This window comes from Eschrichtius robustus, chromosome 7 (assembly GCF_028021215.1).
Source record: "Eschrichtius robustus isolate mEscRob2 chromosome 7, mEscRob2.pri, whole genome shotgun sequence".
In the NCBI taxonomy this organism is placed as follows: Eukaryota; Metazoa; Chordata; class Mammalia; order Artiodactyla; family Eschrichtiidae; genus Eschrichtius; species Eschrichtius robustus.
Window position 1 is genome coordinate 6513175 of NC_090830.1, and position 18309 is coordinate 6531483.

Sequence of the window (18309 nt, forward strand, 5' to 3'; positions counted from 1 at the left end):
TTAAGGTATTGCCCACGAAGACTGTGCAATGGCAGAGTTGCTGAGGTATCCCACGGGTAGCCTGGTAAAGGTGTCTGGTGTCCCTTCAGAGGTGAAGGCAAACTGTGGCTGAGAGGCTGTTGAAAAGAGCACTGAACAGAACATATTAGCCAAACCTGGAATAACAAAATATTTACTACTTGTCATTTAGATGGAAGCAATAATTTTAATAAATTGGGTACTGGGTCCTTAACAGATGGGCCATAGCATTAAGGTTGTGATAATCCCTTGTGAAGCACCATCATTATTTCCAGGCTAAGAATAAGCTAAACTGGACCATTAAACAGAGAAGCAGAGGTGATAACCACTTCTCTAGATAGGTCTTTATAATGGTTTCAATTGGAGTATATGGTACATGGGGTCCCATTTTGTCAATCCAATTTGTAAGTGCCAAAAATATAATGTTATTATTCACTGGATCAGAGCATCCATGCCTTCTGTGGGATTATGTTAAAATTAAATCAATGGGTACTATGAATCTTAGGATGTTTCACCTTAACCAACAGAAATACTGTCTATTTGTCCTAAATGACTCAGTCTGTCTGGGCTGCTATAATAAAATACAATGGACTGGGTACCTTATAAACAACAAAAATTTATTTCTCACAGTTCTAGAGGCTGAGAAGTCCAAGATCAAGGTGCCAGATGTCTGGTGAGGACCCACTTCCTGGTTCACAGATGGCTGTCTTTCCTAAGTCCTCATATGACAGAAGAAACAAGGGAATTCTCTGGAGTCTCTATTTTAAGGCACTAACCCCGTTCATGAGGGCTCTGTCCTCATAACCCAATCACCCCCAAAAGCCCAACCTCCAAATACCATCACATTGGCGATTAGATTTCAACATTACGAATTTTGGAGCAATACACAATTTAGTCTATAGCACTATTTTATGTTCAATAACTCCTCTAAGATTTTAGGGGGTAACGTGATTACATTTAGTGGGATGCCCAGATATAACTATAATTTGAGCCCTACATTAAGGCCATGAAAGTTTGCCAATGGTACATTTCAGCAGATACTAAAGTTAACATTAAAGTTAATTTGGAAGGTATAAAAGCCAATCAGCACCCTTTTATCTTTTGTTGTATAAATTATTTTAGTAAATTCTGGATTTCCAATTGGGTCAAACTGTGGACCTAACTTACGTAATATTGTATAGCAACTATACCTCAATTAAAAAAATAAACAAAAACAAAAAACCGTGGACTTTTGTATCAGTTATTTTGTTGTTTCCTCTCCCTGTGTCTAAGTCTGCCTCCCTCCCTTCATTCTTTCTTTCCATTTCTTTTCTTTTTGTGGTTACTGGATATACTTCTGGGGAGGGGGGGTTCTCTTTACTCTAATCAAACTTACAAATTTCTATCTCCAAAGAGCCTCCGATCAGGATCGTCAGGGTTAGGGGCCTGCTCCATGGCAATGGTTTCTGCATATGGCTTAAGGATCCCAGGCTTAAGCTGTATTTGAATTAACCTCTTTGCTGTGCCACAGGATGGGAGTTTTCCCCTCTAACTATGAGCACAGAACTTTTTTTTTTTTTTTTAACAACATAGAAATAGGTAGCAGGTGGTGCAGCAAAAGCATGCTGGGCCCATAACCCAGAGGTTGATTAATTGAACATCCTCTGTCTGCCATGGCTGTGGTCTTTTTTTATGCCACGCAGGTTTCTTTCTCTGTGCTAATTTCCTCAGTTATTTTGGATTTCTAGCCATGTAAAGTCTTGGCTTTCAGTTTTTGTCTCTATCCAATCACCCATGGCATGGACCTTCTAGGTGGTTACAAGGGAGAGTATCAAAGTCCAGCAGCTGGCCTCATAGGTAGCTCAGAGACCACCTGCCAAACAGATTGAACCCAATGGCAAGCCACACAGGGGCATAGCCAATTAATAATTCTCTCTTAGTGACAACAGCCTCTCAGAGTGGGAAGGGATAGCGACACTCCAAAAAAGAACACAGAGCACAGCAGGCCAAAGTGCAAGCCTGCCAGCAATTGGTGGTTCTATCCCAAGTGGCCTCTGCCACATCACAGAACCAGTTAGCCAAGAGCAATTAGCTAACACTGACTAGGTGACCTGTCTTGGATGGACAATCCTGCTCACGATGCCAACTGTATTAACTGCCTTCTAGTCACTCTGTTGGTGGCGGGATTCCTGCCCTGGGGTAATGGAATAGCTGAACACATGACATCTCACACTGGACAGGTGAGATCTACATAAGTTTACTAGTTATGCATATTCACAGGCCAGGCAAGAGGGCACCACATGCCATCCAAGGTCACACAGGTATCACCCTTGGGAACAGAGGGAACAACCAGGGGTTGTGGGAAATGGCTCTGTACTATCAAGAGGGTGCAGCAACCCCTGGTTCCTGTGAGACAATGGGACTGGCTTTTCTGAATAATCTTGCGGGCTGGTAGGGAAGTGAAACTTGCTACTCAGGGAAAAGCAAGAACCACAGGTACACCTGGTCGCCTTGATAAGACAGGAGGATTATCTGATTACAGGACCTTACCTGTGGGGGTAGAATGGGGAGGGAAACGTGCAGTTAGGACATTAGAGGCCCTTTTAGTTTCAGGTGTTAAGAGATTCTATTATACTGGGCCTTAACTTGCTAAAATTTAAAGTATTTTGGGAACCTCCCTGGCCGTCCAGTGGTTAAGACCCCGCACTCCCAATGCAGGGGGTCCGGGTTTGACCCCTGGTCAGGGAACTAGATCCCGCATGCTGCAACAAAGATCCCACAGGCTGCAACCAAGACCCGGCACAGCTAGCTAGCTAGCTAGCTAGCTAACTAGATAGATAGATAGATAGATAAATAGATAGATAGATAGATAGATAGATAGATAAATAAATAAATAAATAAATAAAAAGTATTCTGAAGACTATAAAAACCACCCAAATATTCATTAGTGGTGATTATAGCTGCAGTGCAAAAACATATGACCGACAAACAAAAACTTTAGTACAGAAACAAGATGTTATAATGAGAGGAAAAGAATTTAAGATAATTCCAAAAAAAGGTAATAAGGCTTAGAAAAGCAAAAAGCTGTAATTGAAAATATGCTTCAGTGGTTGTCAATATATGATTTCTGAGAATGCATTCCCCTCCCCAGCCCAACCCCACATGGGAAAATTGGTACTGAATGATGTGAGTTTTCAATTTTGTAAATATGTAAGAAAGCATCCTCACAGATTAATCTATACTGTTATATGCGGCAGGGTTGTTTATTTATTTAATACACTCCATTTTTTCGAGTAGTTTTAGGGTTACAGAAAAAATGAGCAGAAGGCACAGAATTCCTATATACCCCTTCACCTCCACCTCCCTCCACAGTTTTCCGTATTATTAATATCTTGCATTAGTGTGATACATTTGTTACAACTGATGAGCCAATACTGATACAGTTTTACAACTGAAATCCATAGTTTACATTAGGGTTGACCCTTTGTGTTTTACATTTTGTAGGTTTTGACAAATCAATGACATGTATCCACCATTACAGCATCCTACAGGATAGTTTCACCGTCCTAAAAATTCTCTGTAATCCACTTATTCATCCCTCCCACCTTCACCCTGGACCCCTGATCTTCTTGCTGTCTCCACAGTTTTGCCTTTATCAGAATGCATTACAGTTGGAATCATACAGTATAAAGCCTTTTCAGATTAACTTCTTTCATTTAGCAATACGCATCTAAGGTTCTTCTGTGTGTCTGTTACTTGATAGCTCATTTCTTTTTATCACCTGCCTGAGCATTATATCCTGTAACCTTGCTGTAATTGCTTACTAGTGTCAGGAGGTTTTGTTGTTGTTGATTCTCTGGAATTTTCTACATAGACAATCATGTTATCTGTGAACATAGTTTTATCTCTTCCTTCCAAATCTGTACCTTTTATTTCCCTTACTTGTCTTACTGCATTAGCTAGGACTTCCTGAAGGATGCTGAAAAGGTGTAGTGAAAGGGGACCTCCTTGCATTGCTCCTTATCTTACTGGGAAAGCATCTCATTTCTCACCATTAAGTATGATGCTAGCTGTAGGATTTTTATAGATGTTCATTACCAAGTTAAGGAAATTCCTTAGTATTTATTTATAGTAAGCTAGTATTCCTAGCTTACTGAGAGTTTTTTATTTATCACGAATGGGTGTTAGGATTTTTTGAAATGTTTTTCTGCACCTATTGATATGATCATATAATATTTCTTCTTTAGCCTGTTGACATGATGGGTTACATTAATTATTAAATGTTGAACCAGTCTTGTATACCTGGATAAATCCCACTTGATCATGGCATGTAATTCTTTTTATACATTGTTGGATTCAATTTGCAGATATTTTGTTGAAAATTTCCATATCTATGTTCATGAGATATTGGTCTGTAGTTTTCCTTTCTTGTTATGTCTTTGCCTGGTTTTATAACTAGGATAATGCTGGCCTCATACAATGAGTAAAAAGTATTCTCTCTGCTTTTACATTCTGTAAGATATTGTAGAGAACTGATACCATTTCTTCCTTAATTTGGTAGAATTCACCAGTGAAAACATCTGGGCCTAATACTTTCTGATTTGGAAGATTAAAAATTGATTCAATTTCTTGAATAGATATATGCCTATTCCGATTTATCCTTCTGTAAGTTTTGGCAGATTGTGTCTTTCAAGGAATTGGCCCATTTCATCTAGGTTATCAAATTTGTGGGCTCAGAATTGTCCATAACATTTCTTTATAATCCTTTTGATGCTCATGGGATCAGTAGTTATGGCTCTCTTTCATTCCTGATATTAGCAATTTGTGTCTTCTGTTTTTCTTAGTTAAACTGGCTACAGATTTATCAATTTTATTGACCTTCTCAAAGAACCAGCTTTTGGTTTTACTGATTTTCTCTATTGGTTTCCTGTTTTCAATTACTCTGATATCTGCCTTAATTCTCATTATTCTTTTGTTTTTTATTCCTTGGACTTAATTTGCTCTTCTTTGCCTAGTTTCCTAAAATGGAAGCTTAGACTCTGTGTGCAATCTAAGATCATTTGATAATGTAATCTTAGATTATTAGCTTAACCTAATTATTTACATAATCTGATTATGTAATTTAGTATATCACCTTTGCCCCATCAATAAAAGCACCACTCTAGTTCTACTCCAGGCTCAATCCTCCTTCTCACAGAATCAACAGGCATTAAGGGCCCAGATCTCTGGGTACATCAGACCCTTGAATTTACAGTCTAATTTACAGCCCTGAGTGTCATCTAGTCTGAGGCTTCTTTCTTGGACCTTGTCTTGGAAAGCAGTTGCTTACACAGGGTTTGGATAAATTTAGGCTGAAGGCTAGAGTATTTACATACGTATACTCAAGGCACATCATGGTTTGCGATGAACCATGGGTGAAAAGAGAAAAGGGGCAATGGGAGTGGGCCTAGACATCCCCATGCATAGAATACATTTTATTAAACATTCTGTTATTTTGATATATAAGTTTTAAAAGATTAGACATTAACTTTGTGGGCTTCCTTTTATTGAATTGTTGCTCCAGGCCCTACACACATGGGAGATGTGCCTAATGTTGTTAGCAACTGCTAAACTAGGAGTATCTATTTTCTATTCACAATTTCATTAAGTTCTGTTTTGTGTAGGAAACATATATAGTTTATATAATGTACATACCTAAGCTCTGTGAACTTAAGGGATACTTCACAGGTGTTTAATGCTGTTGCCCTAATTACTCAATTTATCTCTGCTTTTAAAAAGCTTCATATTCAAATGATTGCCAGAATCAGGGTGGCAGAAAGGCTGTGATTATTAATACACGGGAACTTCTTATTGTAAAATCCTGATTCCTTTGTAATCTTAATGTAATACAGATTCCAGATTCCTTTTTGATTTTGCAACCTGTGCTGAAAGTTAACTCAAATATAGAAACCATAAAATTTCATAGAAATACACACACAAACACACAGACTACATGGTGAAATCTGAATAAGGCCTGTATCTGACTTAGTAGTAGAGTACCACCAATTTCTTGTACTTGAGAATTGCTATGGTTATGTAACATCATTATTAGAGGAAACTTCATAAAGGGCACATGAGAATTTTATGTACTATTACTGCAACTTCTTGTGAGTCTATTTTACTATTCTTTTTTTAGTTTTTAAAGCTTTACATTGCACGATATACATCTATAAATTACAATTTGTTTCCTAAAAATAACTATGACATCAAAACCAAAACACAGCTTCTAACTTCTAATGTTAGATTACCTCTAAAGAAAATCTTCAAGCCATATGTCTCAAATGGACAGACTTCTCCCCAACATAAATTATGACATAACCTAGTTTGTATTTTTGCTAAAATTTTTACAAAATCAAAATATCTGTGAGGTTTTATGCGAGTATTAGTTACGTGACGTTCAATGGAATGTTACCTCTTAACAAGACTGTCCTATACTTGTTGCAGTCTAGAGATTTGTCCCATGTCATTACTTTGGAGTAAAATAAGGCCAGTTTGTGGATGAAGGTTACTGAACAATCAGGATGTCAACAGAGCTTTCTCCATGGTGTGAATTCTCTGAAATGCTCAACATTTCTAATATTCGCTTCAATCATAAGATTTTTCTCCTGTGTGTGTTCTCTGATGTACAATGAGGTTTGACTTCTGAGAGAACGTTTTCCCACATGTGTTACATTCATAGGGCTTCTCCCCTGTGTGTGATCTCTGATGTTTAGCAAGGTCTGATTTACGGTAAAAAACTTTCCCACATTCATTACATTGACAAGATTTCTCCCCTGTGTGAGCCCTGTTATGCACCGTGAGGGATGATTTGTGACTGAAGGATTTCCCACATTCATTACATTCATAAGGCTTTTCCCCTGTGTGTTTTCTCTGATGCAAAATAAGTCCTGATTTCACACAAAAAGATTTTCCACATTCATTACATTTATAGGGCTTTTCTTCTGTATGTGTTCTCTGATGTACGATTAGAGCTGACTTATGGCAGAAAGCCTTTCCACATTCACTACATGCATAGGGTTTCTCTCCTATGTGAATTCTCTGGTGCTGAGTGAGCTGTGATTTCTGGCAGAAAGTTTTCCCACATTCACCGCACTCATAGGGTTTCTCCCCTGTATGTGTTCTGTTGTGTTTAGTTAGGTATGATTTATTATAGAAGATTTTTCCACATTCATGACATTCATAGGGTTTCTCCCCTGTATGGGTTCTATAGTGTTGAGACAGGGTTGACTTATGGCTGAAAAATTTCCCACATTCAGGGCATGCAAAGGGTTTCTCCCCTGTGTGAGTTCTCTGATGTACTGTAAGGTCAGACTTCAAGCAGAAGGTTTTCCCACATTCGTAACATTCGTAAGGTTTCAACCCTGTATGAATTATCTGATGCCTGGTGAGTACTGACTTGTGGTAGAAAGTTTTCCCACATGCACTGCATTCATAGGGTTTATCTCCTAAGTGAGTTCTCTGATGTTGTGTAAGATGTGACTTCTGACAGAAACATTTCCCACACTCAGGACACTCAAAGGGTTTCTCACCAGTATGAGTTCTCTGATGTACTGTAAGGTGTGAATTCATACAGAAGGATTTCCCACATTCATAACATTCATAGGGTTTCAGTCCTGTGTGTGTTCTCTGATGTTTAGTGAGGTCTGACTTCTGGTAAAAAGTTTTCCCACATGCGTTACACTGATAGGGTTTCTCCCCCGTATGTGTTCTCTGGTGTAACGTGAGGGCTGACTTGTGGCTGAAGGCTTTCCCACATTCACTGCATTCATAGGGTTTCTCCCCTGTGTGTGATCTCTGATGTTTAGTGAGGTTTGACTTCTCCCAGAAAGTTTTTCCACATTCATTACATTGAAAGCGTTTCTCTCCTGTGTGTATCCTCTGATGTCGAGTGAGGTGTGACTTCTCCCAAAAAGCTTTCCCACATTCATTACATTCAAAGTGTTTCTCTCCTGTATGAGGTTTCTGAAGCTGTGAGAGGTACAACTTCCTCCTGAAATTATTCCCACTTTCATCACATTCATAGTATTTCAAATGTGCCCCATGATGTTTCAAAAGGGTGGACTTCACACATAAGGATTTCCCACAATCACTAAGTTCACAGTGATTTTCCTTTGGGGGAGTTATCTGATGGAACAAGAAGGATGAGTTATCACAGAACCTTCTCCCACATTCCTCATATTCACAGTCATTCCCTTCAGTGATCTCTCTTTTGTGTGTATACAATACTGCCTTTTCAAGGAAGGTTTCTCGATATATGCTATATTCAAAATTTTGCTCTAAAGTTTGAATCTTCTCAAGCTGAATAGGATCCTCATTATGACTGACCGTTCTCCCATTTTTAAAAAATTCACTTTTTTCTCTAGTGTGAGTTTTCTCATGTTTAATATTGAGTAGCAATTTTCCACAGGCATTAAATTCATCAGTCTTTTTTCCTAAATAGTTTTTCTTATTGATAACCAATTCTGAAACATAGTTGAAGTTCATTCCACATGAGTCACACCCACAGAGTATTTTTCTGGAAGGAAAAGAATCTGTGTCCAAGTTAAGTGGTTTTCCTATTACATTACCTTGTTCTTTAGTCAGCATTTTGTTATTGATGAATACAACTTCCCACACATGTTTAGGCTGGTTTTCTTGGCTCCTTTCTTTCATGTGATCCGTCTTCCAGACTTCTAGAAACAAGAAAAATTAATCTCATCACATGAACATTAACACATTTCTTATGGAACAAGACCTATATACTATATACAAATGCCCTAAATTGTTTGTAGCTGACTTTGCTTTCTTGTCTATTCTCCAGGGATGAAAATAACTGCAAGTATGTATTTTTTCTATTTCTAGGGTTTCAGGTGAAAATAAAAAAGCAAGAAAGAAAAAGGCCAGTATAGTGGAAAAAGAGAGAGGAAACTGTTATTAGAACACATACATTTGGTCTCCAATGTCTGAGGAATAACAGAAACTCTTTAAATTTGAATCTCTCCATGAATCCTCCAAAAAACTAAAAAGATCAATATAAGGAGAACAAATAAAATTACCAACAACAATCCATGACTTTGGCACAACTAGGAGATACAGAATACTACTAACTTCATATTACCACTAAGTAAGGAAATAAATATTCAAATACAGAAGAAACTGAGATAGAGCCCATATCTACGAAAAGAGTCAGCTGGAGACTGCGGTAAACACATGTAAAAAAAGAGACAGAAAACTCAGAGGTGATTAACCACAAATAAAAATTACTCCCAGCAAGAAAAAGTTCCACTGTGAGTGGGAAAATACTGAGATGATGTCACAGTTCTGATAGAGCTCAGACTACTGGGAAACCCAAATGAAGGGACTCGTAGTATGTGGGACTAAGGGGGCAAGCAAGGGCTGGTCAAAACTGTAAAAAAGACAAAGTGACTTTAGGACTTAAATTACAAAGAATCAGATACAGACTGAATTGTGTCCCCCTCCCAAATTCCTATGTTGAAGCCCTCATCCCCAATGTGGATGTGCTTGGAGACAGAGCCTTTAAGGAGGTAATGAAGGTTAAATGAGGTCATAAGGGTGGATCACTAAGCTGATGGGAATGGGATCCTTATTAGAAGAGGAAGGGACACCAGAGCTCACTTGCTCTCCACACGCACACAGAGAAAAGGCCATGTGAGGACACAGTGAAAAGGTGCTGTCTGCAAGCTGAGGAGAGAGGCCTCACCAGAAACCAACCCTGCTGGCACCTTCATCTTGAACATCTAGTCTCTGGAATGTGAGAAAATAAATTTGTTTTGTAAGCTACTCAGTCTGTGGTATTTTGTTATAGCAGCCCAAGCAGACTAATAGCCCAAAGAGAAAACAGACTTGACTGAAATTTTAATAAATAGCAATGGAAAAAAAGAGACATAAAAGCAGCAAAAACACAACAAGAAAAAACTAAAAAAAAGAAGAAAACTGAATAAGAAAGTAAATTCTGGATTAAAAAAGGTAGTCTAACTGTTAGTGGGAATGTAAGTTGGTGCAGCCACTATGGAAAACAGTATGAAGGTTCCTCAAAAAGCCAAAAAATAAAGTTACCACATGATCCAGCAATCCCACTCCTGGGCATATATCCAGACAAAACTATAATTCAAAAAGATACATGCACCCCTATGTTCATAGCAGCACTATTCACAATAGCCAAGACATGGAAACAACCTAAATATCCATCAACACAGAAATGGATAAAGATGTAGTACATATATACAATGGATTACTACTCAGCCATAAAAAAGAATGAAATAATGCCATTTGCAGCAATATGGATGGAACTAGAGAGTATCATACTAAATGAAGTAAGTCAGAAAGAGAAAAACAAATACCATATGATATCACTTATATGTGGAATCTAAAATATAACACAAATGAACTTATCTACGAAACAGAAACGGACTCAAACAGAGAACAAACTTGTGGTTGCCAAGGGGGAGGGGGATGGGGGAGGGATGAAGTGGGAGTTTGTTGTTAGCAGGTGCAAACTATTATACATAACATGGATAACAAGGTCCTACCGTATAACTCAGGAAACTATATTCAATATCCTGTGATAAACCACAATGGAAAAGAATATTAAAAAAAGAATGTTCATATATGTATAACTGAATCACTTTGCTGTACAGCAGAAACTAACAAAACATTGTAAACCATCTATACTTCAATAAAAAAATAAATTAAAAAAAGAAAATACAGAGAAGCAAATGGAAAAAATAAACACCTATAATTTCACCACCCAGAAAAAAAAGTAGTCTGCGAAAATATAATAAATAAAAATTAAAACTGTATGTATGTGTGATTGTAGTCTCTAAAGACAAAAAATAGGGACTTCCCTGGTGGTGGAGTGGTTAAGAATCTGCCTGCCAATGCAGGGGACATGGGTTCGATCCCTGGTCTGGGAAGACCCCACATGCCATGGAGCAACTAAGCCCGTGCACCACAACTACTGAATGTGCACTCTAGAGCCCGCAAGCCACTACTACTGAGCCCATGTGCCACAACTACTGAAGCCTGTATGCCCTAGAGCCCACGCACTACAACTACTGAAGCCCACACGCCACAACAAGAGAAGCCACCGCAATGAGAAGCCCGCGCACTGCAATGAAGAGTAGCCCCCGCTCGCCACAAATAGAGAAAACCCGTGTACAGCAACAAAGATCCAGCGCAGACAAAAACAAAATAAAATTTAAAAAAATAAAGAGGAAAAAATAGAAAATAATGGAATAAATCTAAAATTAAAAACCATAATCTGAGAAAATTGTCCAGAGATAAAAGACCTAATCCACATATTCAAAAGGACCACCATGAACCTGGAAAAACTGAGCTGCAAGAGTCCTACGACATACCTTAGTAAAACTACTAAAATGAAGAAAAATCCTCTGGACAAAAAGACTAAGTCTCAACAAAAACATAAATGTAGGTTTGGCAATAGACTTTGTCACCAATAAACAAAACAAAGCTCAGTGGAGCACCATTTTCAAGAAAAGGAAGTGGGAGTCAAGTGGTTTTATCCTTTATTTATAATCCTTTAAGTAAAAGGCTATGGAAAAAGGCAAACCAGTTTAGATATTCACGAAGTTAGGTAATAACTGTAATCATGAAACCTTCTGGAAGAGAACAAACTTCAAGCAACCAAGATCTGACAGGAGACACTCGCAGAAAAACTGAACACTGAATACATTTAACTGTAGATCTACGACCAAAATAAGGATGAAAACAAGGACAGAATAATAATACATAAATGTTACATGTCCTTGTGAAGCAGAAATAATGTAATTTTAAAACTACAGGAAATAGGAGAGAAAAAACAGGAAATAAGAATAAGCTCAGAAATAGCCACATGAAAAATAGTCTAAAGGATGTCACTAAAACCTGAAAAATCAAACAAAGGGTTAAGTAAGGAAATGGGTAACTAATGCCATTATATCAGTATAGAAGTAGAACGAAAATGTCAGAAATTCGTAATTGTCTCCCCTGCAAAAAGAACAAAGGAAAAGACCAAAGAGAAAAATTCAGTAAATGTGAAACACTCATTAAATGTAACAAGACAAAACTGAGACCAAACATACGAGTCATACCAACAAATATGAATGAGCTTAACTCACCAATAAAACCAAAATGATTTTCAAAGTGAGTCACAGACAAAACCAAAATCTATACTGTATAGGGAAAACACCCTTAGGGAAAATGACACAAAAAGGCTAACAACAAGGGGATGGACAGTATCATTCCAGACAAAGGGAAACAAGAAGGAAGCAGAGGTGCAATCTTGATATCAGGAAGGACAAACAAACACTTTACAATGCTAAAATCTCTAACTTCGAGTGCAGAAATAACAGTTATGAGTACCTACACAGACCAAACAACTTTATGAAGCAGAACTCAGAGAAGCAAGGAAAAACAGAAAAACGCTAATACGAAAAGTATTTCAAGACGGATTAAAGCAAAAAGTGAGGGGGTATAGAAAACTTAAATATAATAATTACACATGTATTACAAATTCATATCTTATTTTATAATATCAAAACTTATAACAGAAAATATACTTACATCTCAAGGGTACATGAAACATTCACAAAAACTGATATAGATAACATGCATGGGTAATAATACAGTAAAAACAGAAATTAATGGGGAAGAATGACCTTTCATCTGGACCTGAAAAACAACTCTGTAGTAAACTGCTCTTTGGTGAGAGGGGAAACACAAACCAAAGCTGAAGAAGTTCTAAAACGAAAAACTAATGAAAATATTACTTATGAGGATGTATGGGATACATGTACCGGTCAGAAGGAATTTCACAGCATTAGATATTTCTACCAATGAGAAAAGAAAGAATGAAAACAACACTTCTTGACTCAAAAAAACTAGAAAAAGACAATAGTAGTGTAAAAGAAAGTAGAAAGTACGAAGAAGGAAACAATAATGGTAAAAACAGATAAATATAATAAATTAAAAATAATAAATATAAAAACACCTTCATTTTTAAGGTCTAGCAGTTTTACTAAGGTATGTCTTAGGACTATTTAAGGTATGTTTTCCCAGATTTCTGGTGGTCTCTTTGAATATGTGAATCAGGTCTTTCATTTCTGCACAGTTTTCTTAGATTAGAAGTTAATGAAACAAACAGAAAAAAAGAACACATTAAGTCAAAAGCCTGGTTCTTTGAAAAAATTCACACAGGAGGCAAATCACTGCCTAACCTAATCAACAAAACAAGGGGGAGAAATCTCAACTATACAAAACAAGAAATGATAAGGAAGAAACGATCACTGAAACAAGGTATGAAGAAATCTTAAAAGACTATTTTTGTACAACTTGACACAAATCCATTTGAAAGAGAAGAAGTAAATAATTTCCTAGGAAAATACAACTTATCAAAATTTACCCTGGTAGAGACAGAAAATATAAACAGAAAAACTTCCACGTTAAGAAGCAGAAAATAGCAAGTTTGCCTAAGCAGTAGAATAACCACCTCTAAACCTTTCACCCAGATTCACAAATTGTTAAACTTTTGCCACATATGCTTTATCTTTCTCTATATAAACCCTTCTTAACCATTAACTATTTTAGTTAAATACTAACATCATGACCCATTACTCCAAATACGTCAGCATTCTATCTTCTAAGAATAAAGGCATGGTCACACTCAAGGAAATTGTACCCTGATAATGTATCATCCATTATACAGTCCATTCAAGAAGAGCAGTATCTCTGAAAATACCTATGTGGTTTTCAGCTATATAAATATCTTCCTTTCACTGAAAAATCCTCCATGAAACTGGATTTCACCAAAATTGTTTTATTTTAAAAATTTCCACATACATTCTGAAATTTATTGAAATATTATGCTGTAAGTATATTTCTTTGACTTATTTTTTTCACTCTAAGTTTCCAAAATTCATCCACACTGTTGTACACAGATATATATACAAGACCACAGTGAGAATGTACTGTAATTTACATACTGATTCCCCTATTTGATGGATAGTCTGGTTGATCCTAGTTTTTCTGTTATTATGAACAATATAGAGACAGACATGCTTCTATACATCCCTGGTGAATATTTGGAAAAGTGTCCCTAAAGCAGTGCTACTCAAAAGTGGGGTCTGCATATCGCTGCCAGCCAATATATGTATATAACAAGATGTGATGACAAATAAACTGACAGCAACCATTTAGAAACTTTCACAGCAATCTCAAAATAGCTTCAGTGAGGCACAGCTGATGAATCAACTGAATATGTTTAAACCATATAATTTGATAAGTTCTGACATAATATATATGAATGGATTTATTTCTGGGCTCCATATTCTGATCGACTCCTCTACGTGTCTTTCTTGATGCTAACACCACACTGTCTTGTTTACCATAACTTTATAATAAGTCTTGAAATCAGGCAGTGTTATTGCTACAACTTAGCTTTTATTTTTCGAAGTTATTTGTTATTCTAGCTCCTTGGCACTTCTATATGAAGTTAAGAATCAGCTAGTCAATTACTGTAAGAAAACCTGCTGGGACTTAGATTGGGATTGTTCTGAATCTACAGTTCTTTTTAATGAGAAAAATGTTAAACTATATTGAGCACTTGGATACATGAACATGTATCATATATAAATGTATACATGTACAGAACATGAAGGTATCTCTCTCCATTTATTTAGGTATTCAATTTCTCTCTGCAATGGTCTATAATATTCAGTGAGGTCTTTCACATCTTTGCCAGATACATCAGCCAAAAAAATATTTTTCGTGCTACTGCAAATACTTTTTAATTTTTCATTTTCCAATCAATCGCTGGTAGTATATAGAAATAAAACTGATTTTTGTATATTGATTTTTATCTTGCAACCTACATGCACTTAAAAGTTTTAGTCTCTTTTTTTTTTCTTGTAGATTCCATTCTACATAATCATTTTTTTGTGAATAAAGACAGTTCTACTTCTTTTCCACTCTGGCCTCCTTTTCTTTTTCTTCCCTGATTACACTAGCCAGGTTACATTATATTAATGAGTGTGAGTGGCCTACTTGTCTCGTTCCTGATATTGTTAAGAAAACTATTCAGTTTTTAAATATTAAGCACAACATTGGTCAGTTTTCTATAAGATGCCCTTTATCTTATTCTTCATTTGAGAGCTTTCATCAGGAATAAATGCTGGATTTTGTCAAATGTTTTTCCTGTATCTACTGAAATGATCATATAGGTTTTTCTTTTGTTTAGTTTTAAAATATGAGGTAATCGTAACTGCATAACTGATGGGGGACAGTGCAAAATGAAAACGTGGGGTCACTTGGTCAAATATCATAAACAAAATTATACTTAAAGCTATTAAAATTATGCTTTAGTCTAAAAGTATTTCATTACTTATAAAACTCAATAGATATAATAGTGATAGAGAACTATATAAACTTACAAATTGCAAAACAGACAACATGGGCTAAATTTCTGATACAATATTTCAAAACATAAATTTTAGTATATCTAGAGATAAAGATTCTTGAGAAACAGTTTTCTAAAACTAACTCTCTAAAATAGGTATATGCAAGAGTTTAATTTTATATATTTTTGAATTTTTTTCCTGTGATGAGAATACTTAGGATTTACTCTCTTAACAACTCTCATATATAACACACAGCAGTGTTAATTATATGTATCATGTTGTACATCACATCCCTAGTACTTATTTATCTTATAACTGGAAGTTTGTACCTTTTGATTGCCTTCATCCAATCCACCCCCCACCCCGCCCCGACCTACGGTAACCACAAATCTCAGCTCTTTTTCTATGAGGTTCTTTGTTTTTGAAATATAATTGACCTATAATGTCATGCTAGTTCCTGTTATACAACGTAGTGATTCAATATTTTTATAAACTTCAAACTGATCACAAAGATAAGTCTAGTTATATTATGTCACCATACAAAGATATACATAGTTATCGACTATGTTCACCACACTATACATTTCATAACTGTGACTCATTTATTTTGCAACTGGCAGTTTGTTCCTCTTAATCTCCCTCACCTATTTCTTTCCTCTCCCTACCTCCCTCCCCGCTGGCAAACACCTGCTCTCTGTTATCTGTAACTCTCTTTCTGTTTTGTTTGTTCATTTGCTTTGTTTTTTTAGATTCCATATATAAGTGAAATAACACTTCATCTTTGTCTGACTTATTTCACTAGGCATAATACCCTCTAGGTCCATCCATGTTGTTGTAAGTGGCAAAATTTCATTTTTTAGTGGCTGAGTAATATTCGTGTGTGTGTGTGTACTACATCTTTATCCACTCATCTATTGATGCGTGCTTAGATTGCTTTCATATCTTGGCTATTGTAAATAATGATCCAATAAACATAGGCACATACAGCTTTGCAAATTAGTGTTTTCATTTTCTTCAGATCAATACCCAGAAGTGGAACTGCTGGATCATATGGCAGTTCTATTTTTAAACTTTTGAGGAATTTTCATACTGTTTTCCATAGTGGCTATACCAGTTTACAGTCCCACCAACAGTGCACAAGGATTTCCTTTTCTCTACATCCTTGCCAAGACTTGCTATTTGTTGTCTTTTTGATAAAAGCCATTTTGACAGGTGTGAGGTGATAACTCACTGTAGTTTTGAGTTGCATTTCCCTGAATGATTCATGATGTTGAGCATCTTTTCATGTGCCTGGAAGCCATCTGCATGTCTTCTTTGGGAAAATGTCTATTTAGATCCTCTGCCCATTTTTAAATCAGGCTGTTTGTTTTCTGATGTTGAGTTGTGTGAGTTCTTTGTATATTTTGGATATTAAACCCTTGTCAGATATGTGGTTTTCAAATACCTTCTCCCATTCAGTAGGTAGCTTTTTCTTTTTGTTGACAGTTTTTTTCACTGTGCAAAACTTTTTAGTTTGATGTAGTCCCGTTTATTTTTTTGTTTCCCTTTCCTCTGGAGACATATCCAAAAAAATATTACTAAGACTGATGTCAAAGAGAATACTGTTTATGTTTTCTTCTAGAAGCTTAATGGTTTCAGCTCTTACATTTAAGTCTTTAATCCAGTTTGAATTTATTTTTGTGCATGGTGCAAGAAACAGGCAAGTTTGATTCTTTCGAATATAGCTGTCCAGCTTTTTCAAAACTGTTTATTGAAGAGGCTGTCTTTTCCCCATTGTATATTCTTGCTTACTTTGTCATAGATTAATTGACCATATAAATGTGGGTTCATTTCTGGGCTCTATTCTGTTCTACAGATGTATGTTTCTGTTTTTGTGCCAGTACTACACTGTTTTGATTACTGTAGTTCAGCAGTATACTTTGAAATCAGGAAGCATAATACCTCTAGCTTTTTTTCCCCTCAAGATGGTTTTGGCTATTTGGGGTCTTTTGTGCTTCCATACAAATTTTAGAATTATTTGTTCTAGTTCTGTAACAATGCCACTGGTATTGTGATAAGTATTGCATTGAATCTATAGATTGCCTTGGGTAGTATGGTCATTTTAACCATTAATTCTACCATGGGCATGGTATGTCTTTCCATCTGTGTAATCTTTCTTTCATCAGTGACTTTTAGTTTCCCAAGTACAGGTCTTTTACCTCCTTAGTTATATTTATTCCTAGGTATTTATTCTTTTTGACGCAATTGTAATGAGACTTTTCTTAATTTATCTTTTTGATAGTCCATTGTTAGTGTACAGAAATGCAACAGATTTCTATTGCAAAATTTGTATCGAATTTTGTATCCGGCAACTTTACCAAATTCATTGATGGGCTCTAGTAGTATTTTGGCAGTGTCTTTAGAATTTTCTATGTATAATATCATGTCACCTGCAAACAGTGATAGTTTTACTTCTTCCTTTCCAATTTATATTCCTTTTATTTCTCTTTCTTGACTGCTGTGGCAAGGACTACCAATACTATGCTGAATAAAAAGTGGTGAGAATGAGCATCCTTGGCTTGTTTCTGATCATAGAGGAAATGCTTTTAGCTTTTCACTGCTGAATATGTTGTTAGCTGTGGGCTTATCACATATGGCTACATCTCTCTACACACACTTTGTTGAGAGTTTTATTGTAAATGGATGTAGAATTTTGTCAAAAGCTTTTTCTGCATCTAGTAAGATAATCATATTATTTTTATTCTCCAATTTATTAATGTGTTGTATCACACTGATTGATTTTTAGATACTGAATAATCCTTGCATTACTGGGATAAATCCCACTGGATCATGGTGTATGATCCTTATAATGTACTGCTGAATTCAATTTGCTAATATTTTG

General features: G+C 36.2%; 1 protein-coding gene across 1 annotated transcript in view; it reads right to left on the reverse strand.

Annotated features, from left to right (window-relative positions):
* Window positions 1-3241: 3241 nt before the first annotated feature.
* Window positions 3242-18309, reverse strand: part of LOC137767003 (zinc finger protein 33B) — a 48134-nt gene continuing 33066 nt past the window's right edge. The window contains exon 5 of the mRNA XM_068547527.1: window positions 3242-8708. Coding sequence (XP_068403628.1) covers window positions 6622-8708 — 2087 coding nt within the window. The 3' untranslated portion in view covers window positions 3242-6621. The remainder of the gene's footprint in view (window positions 8709-18309) is intronic.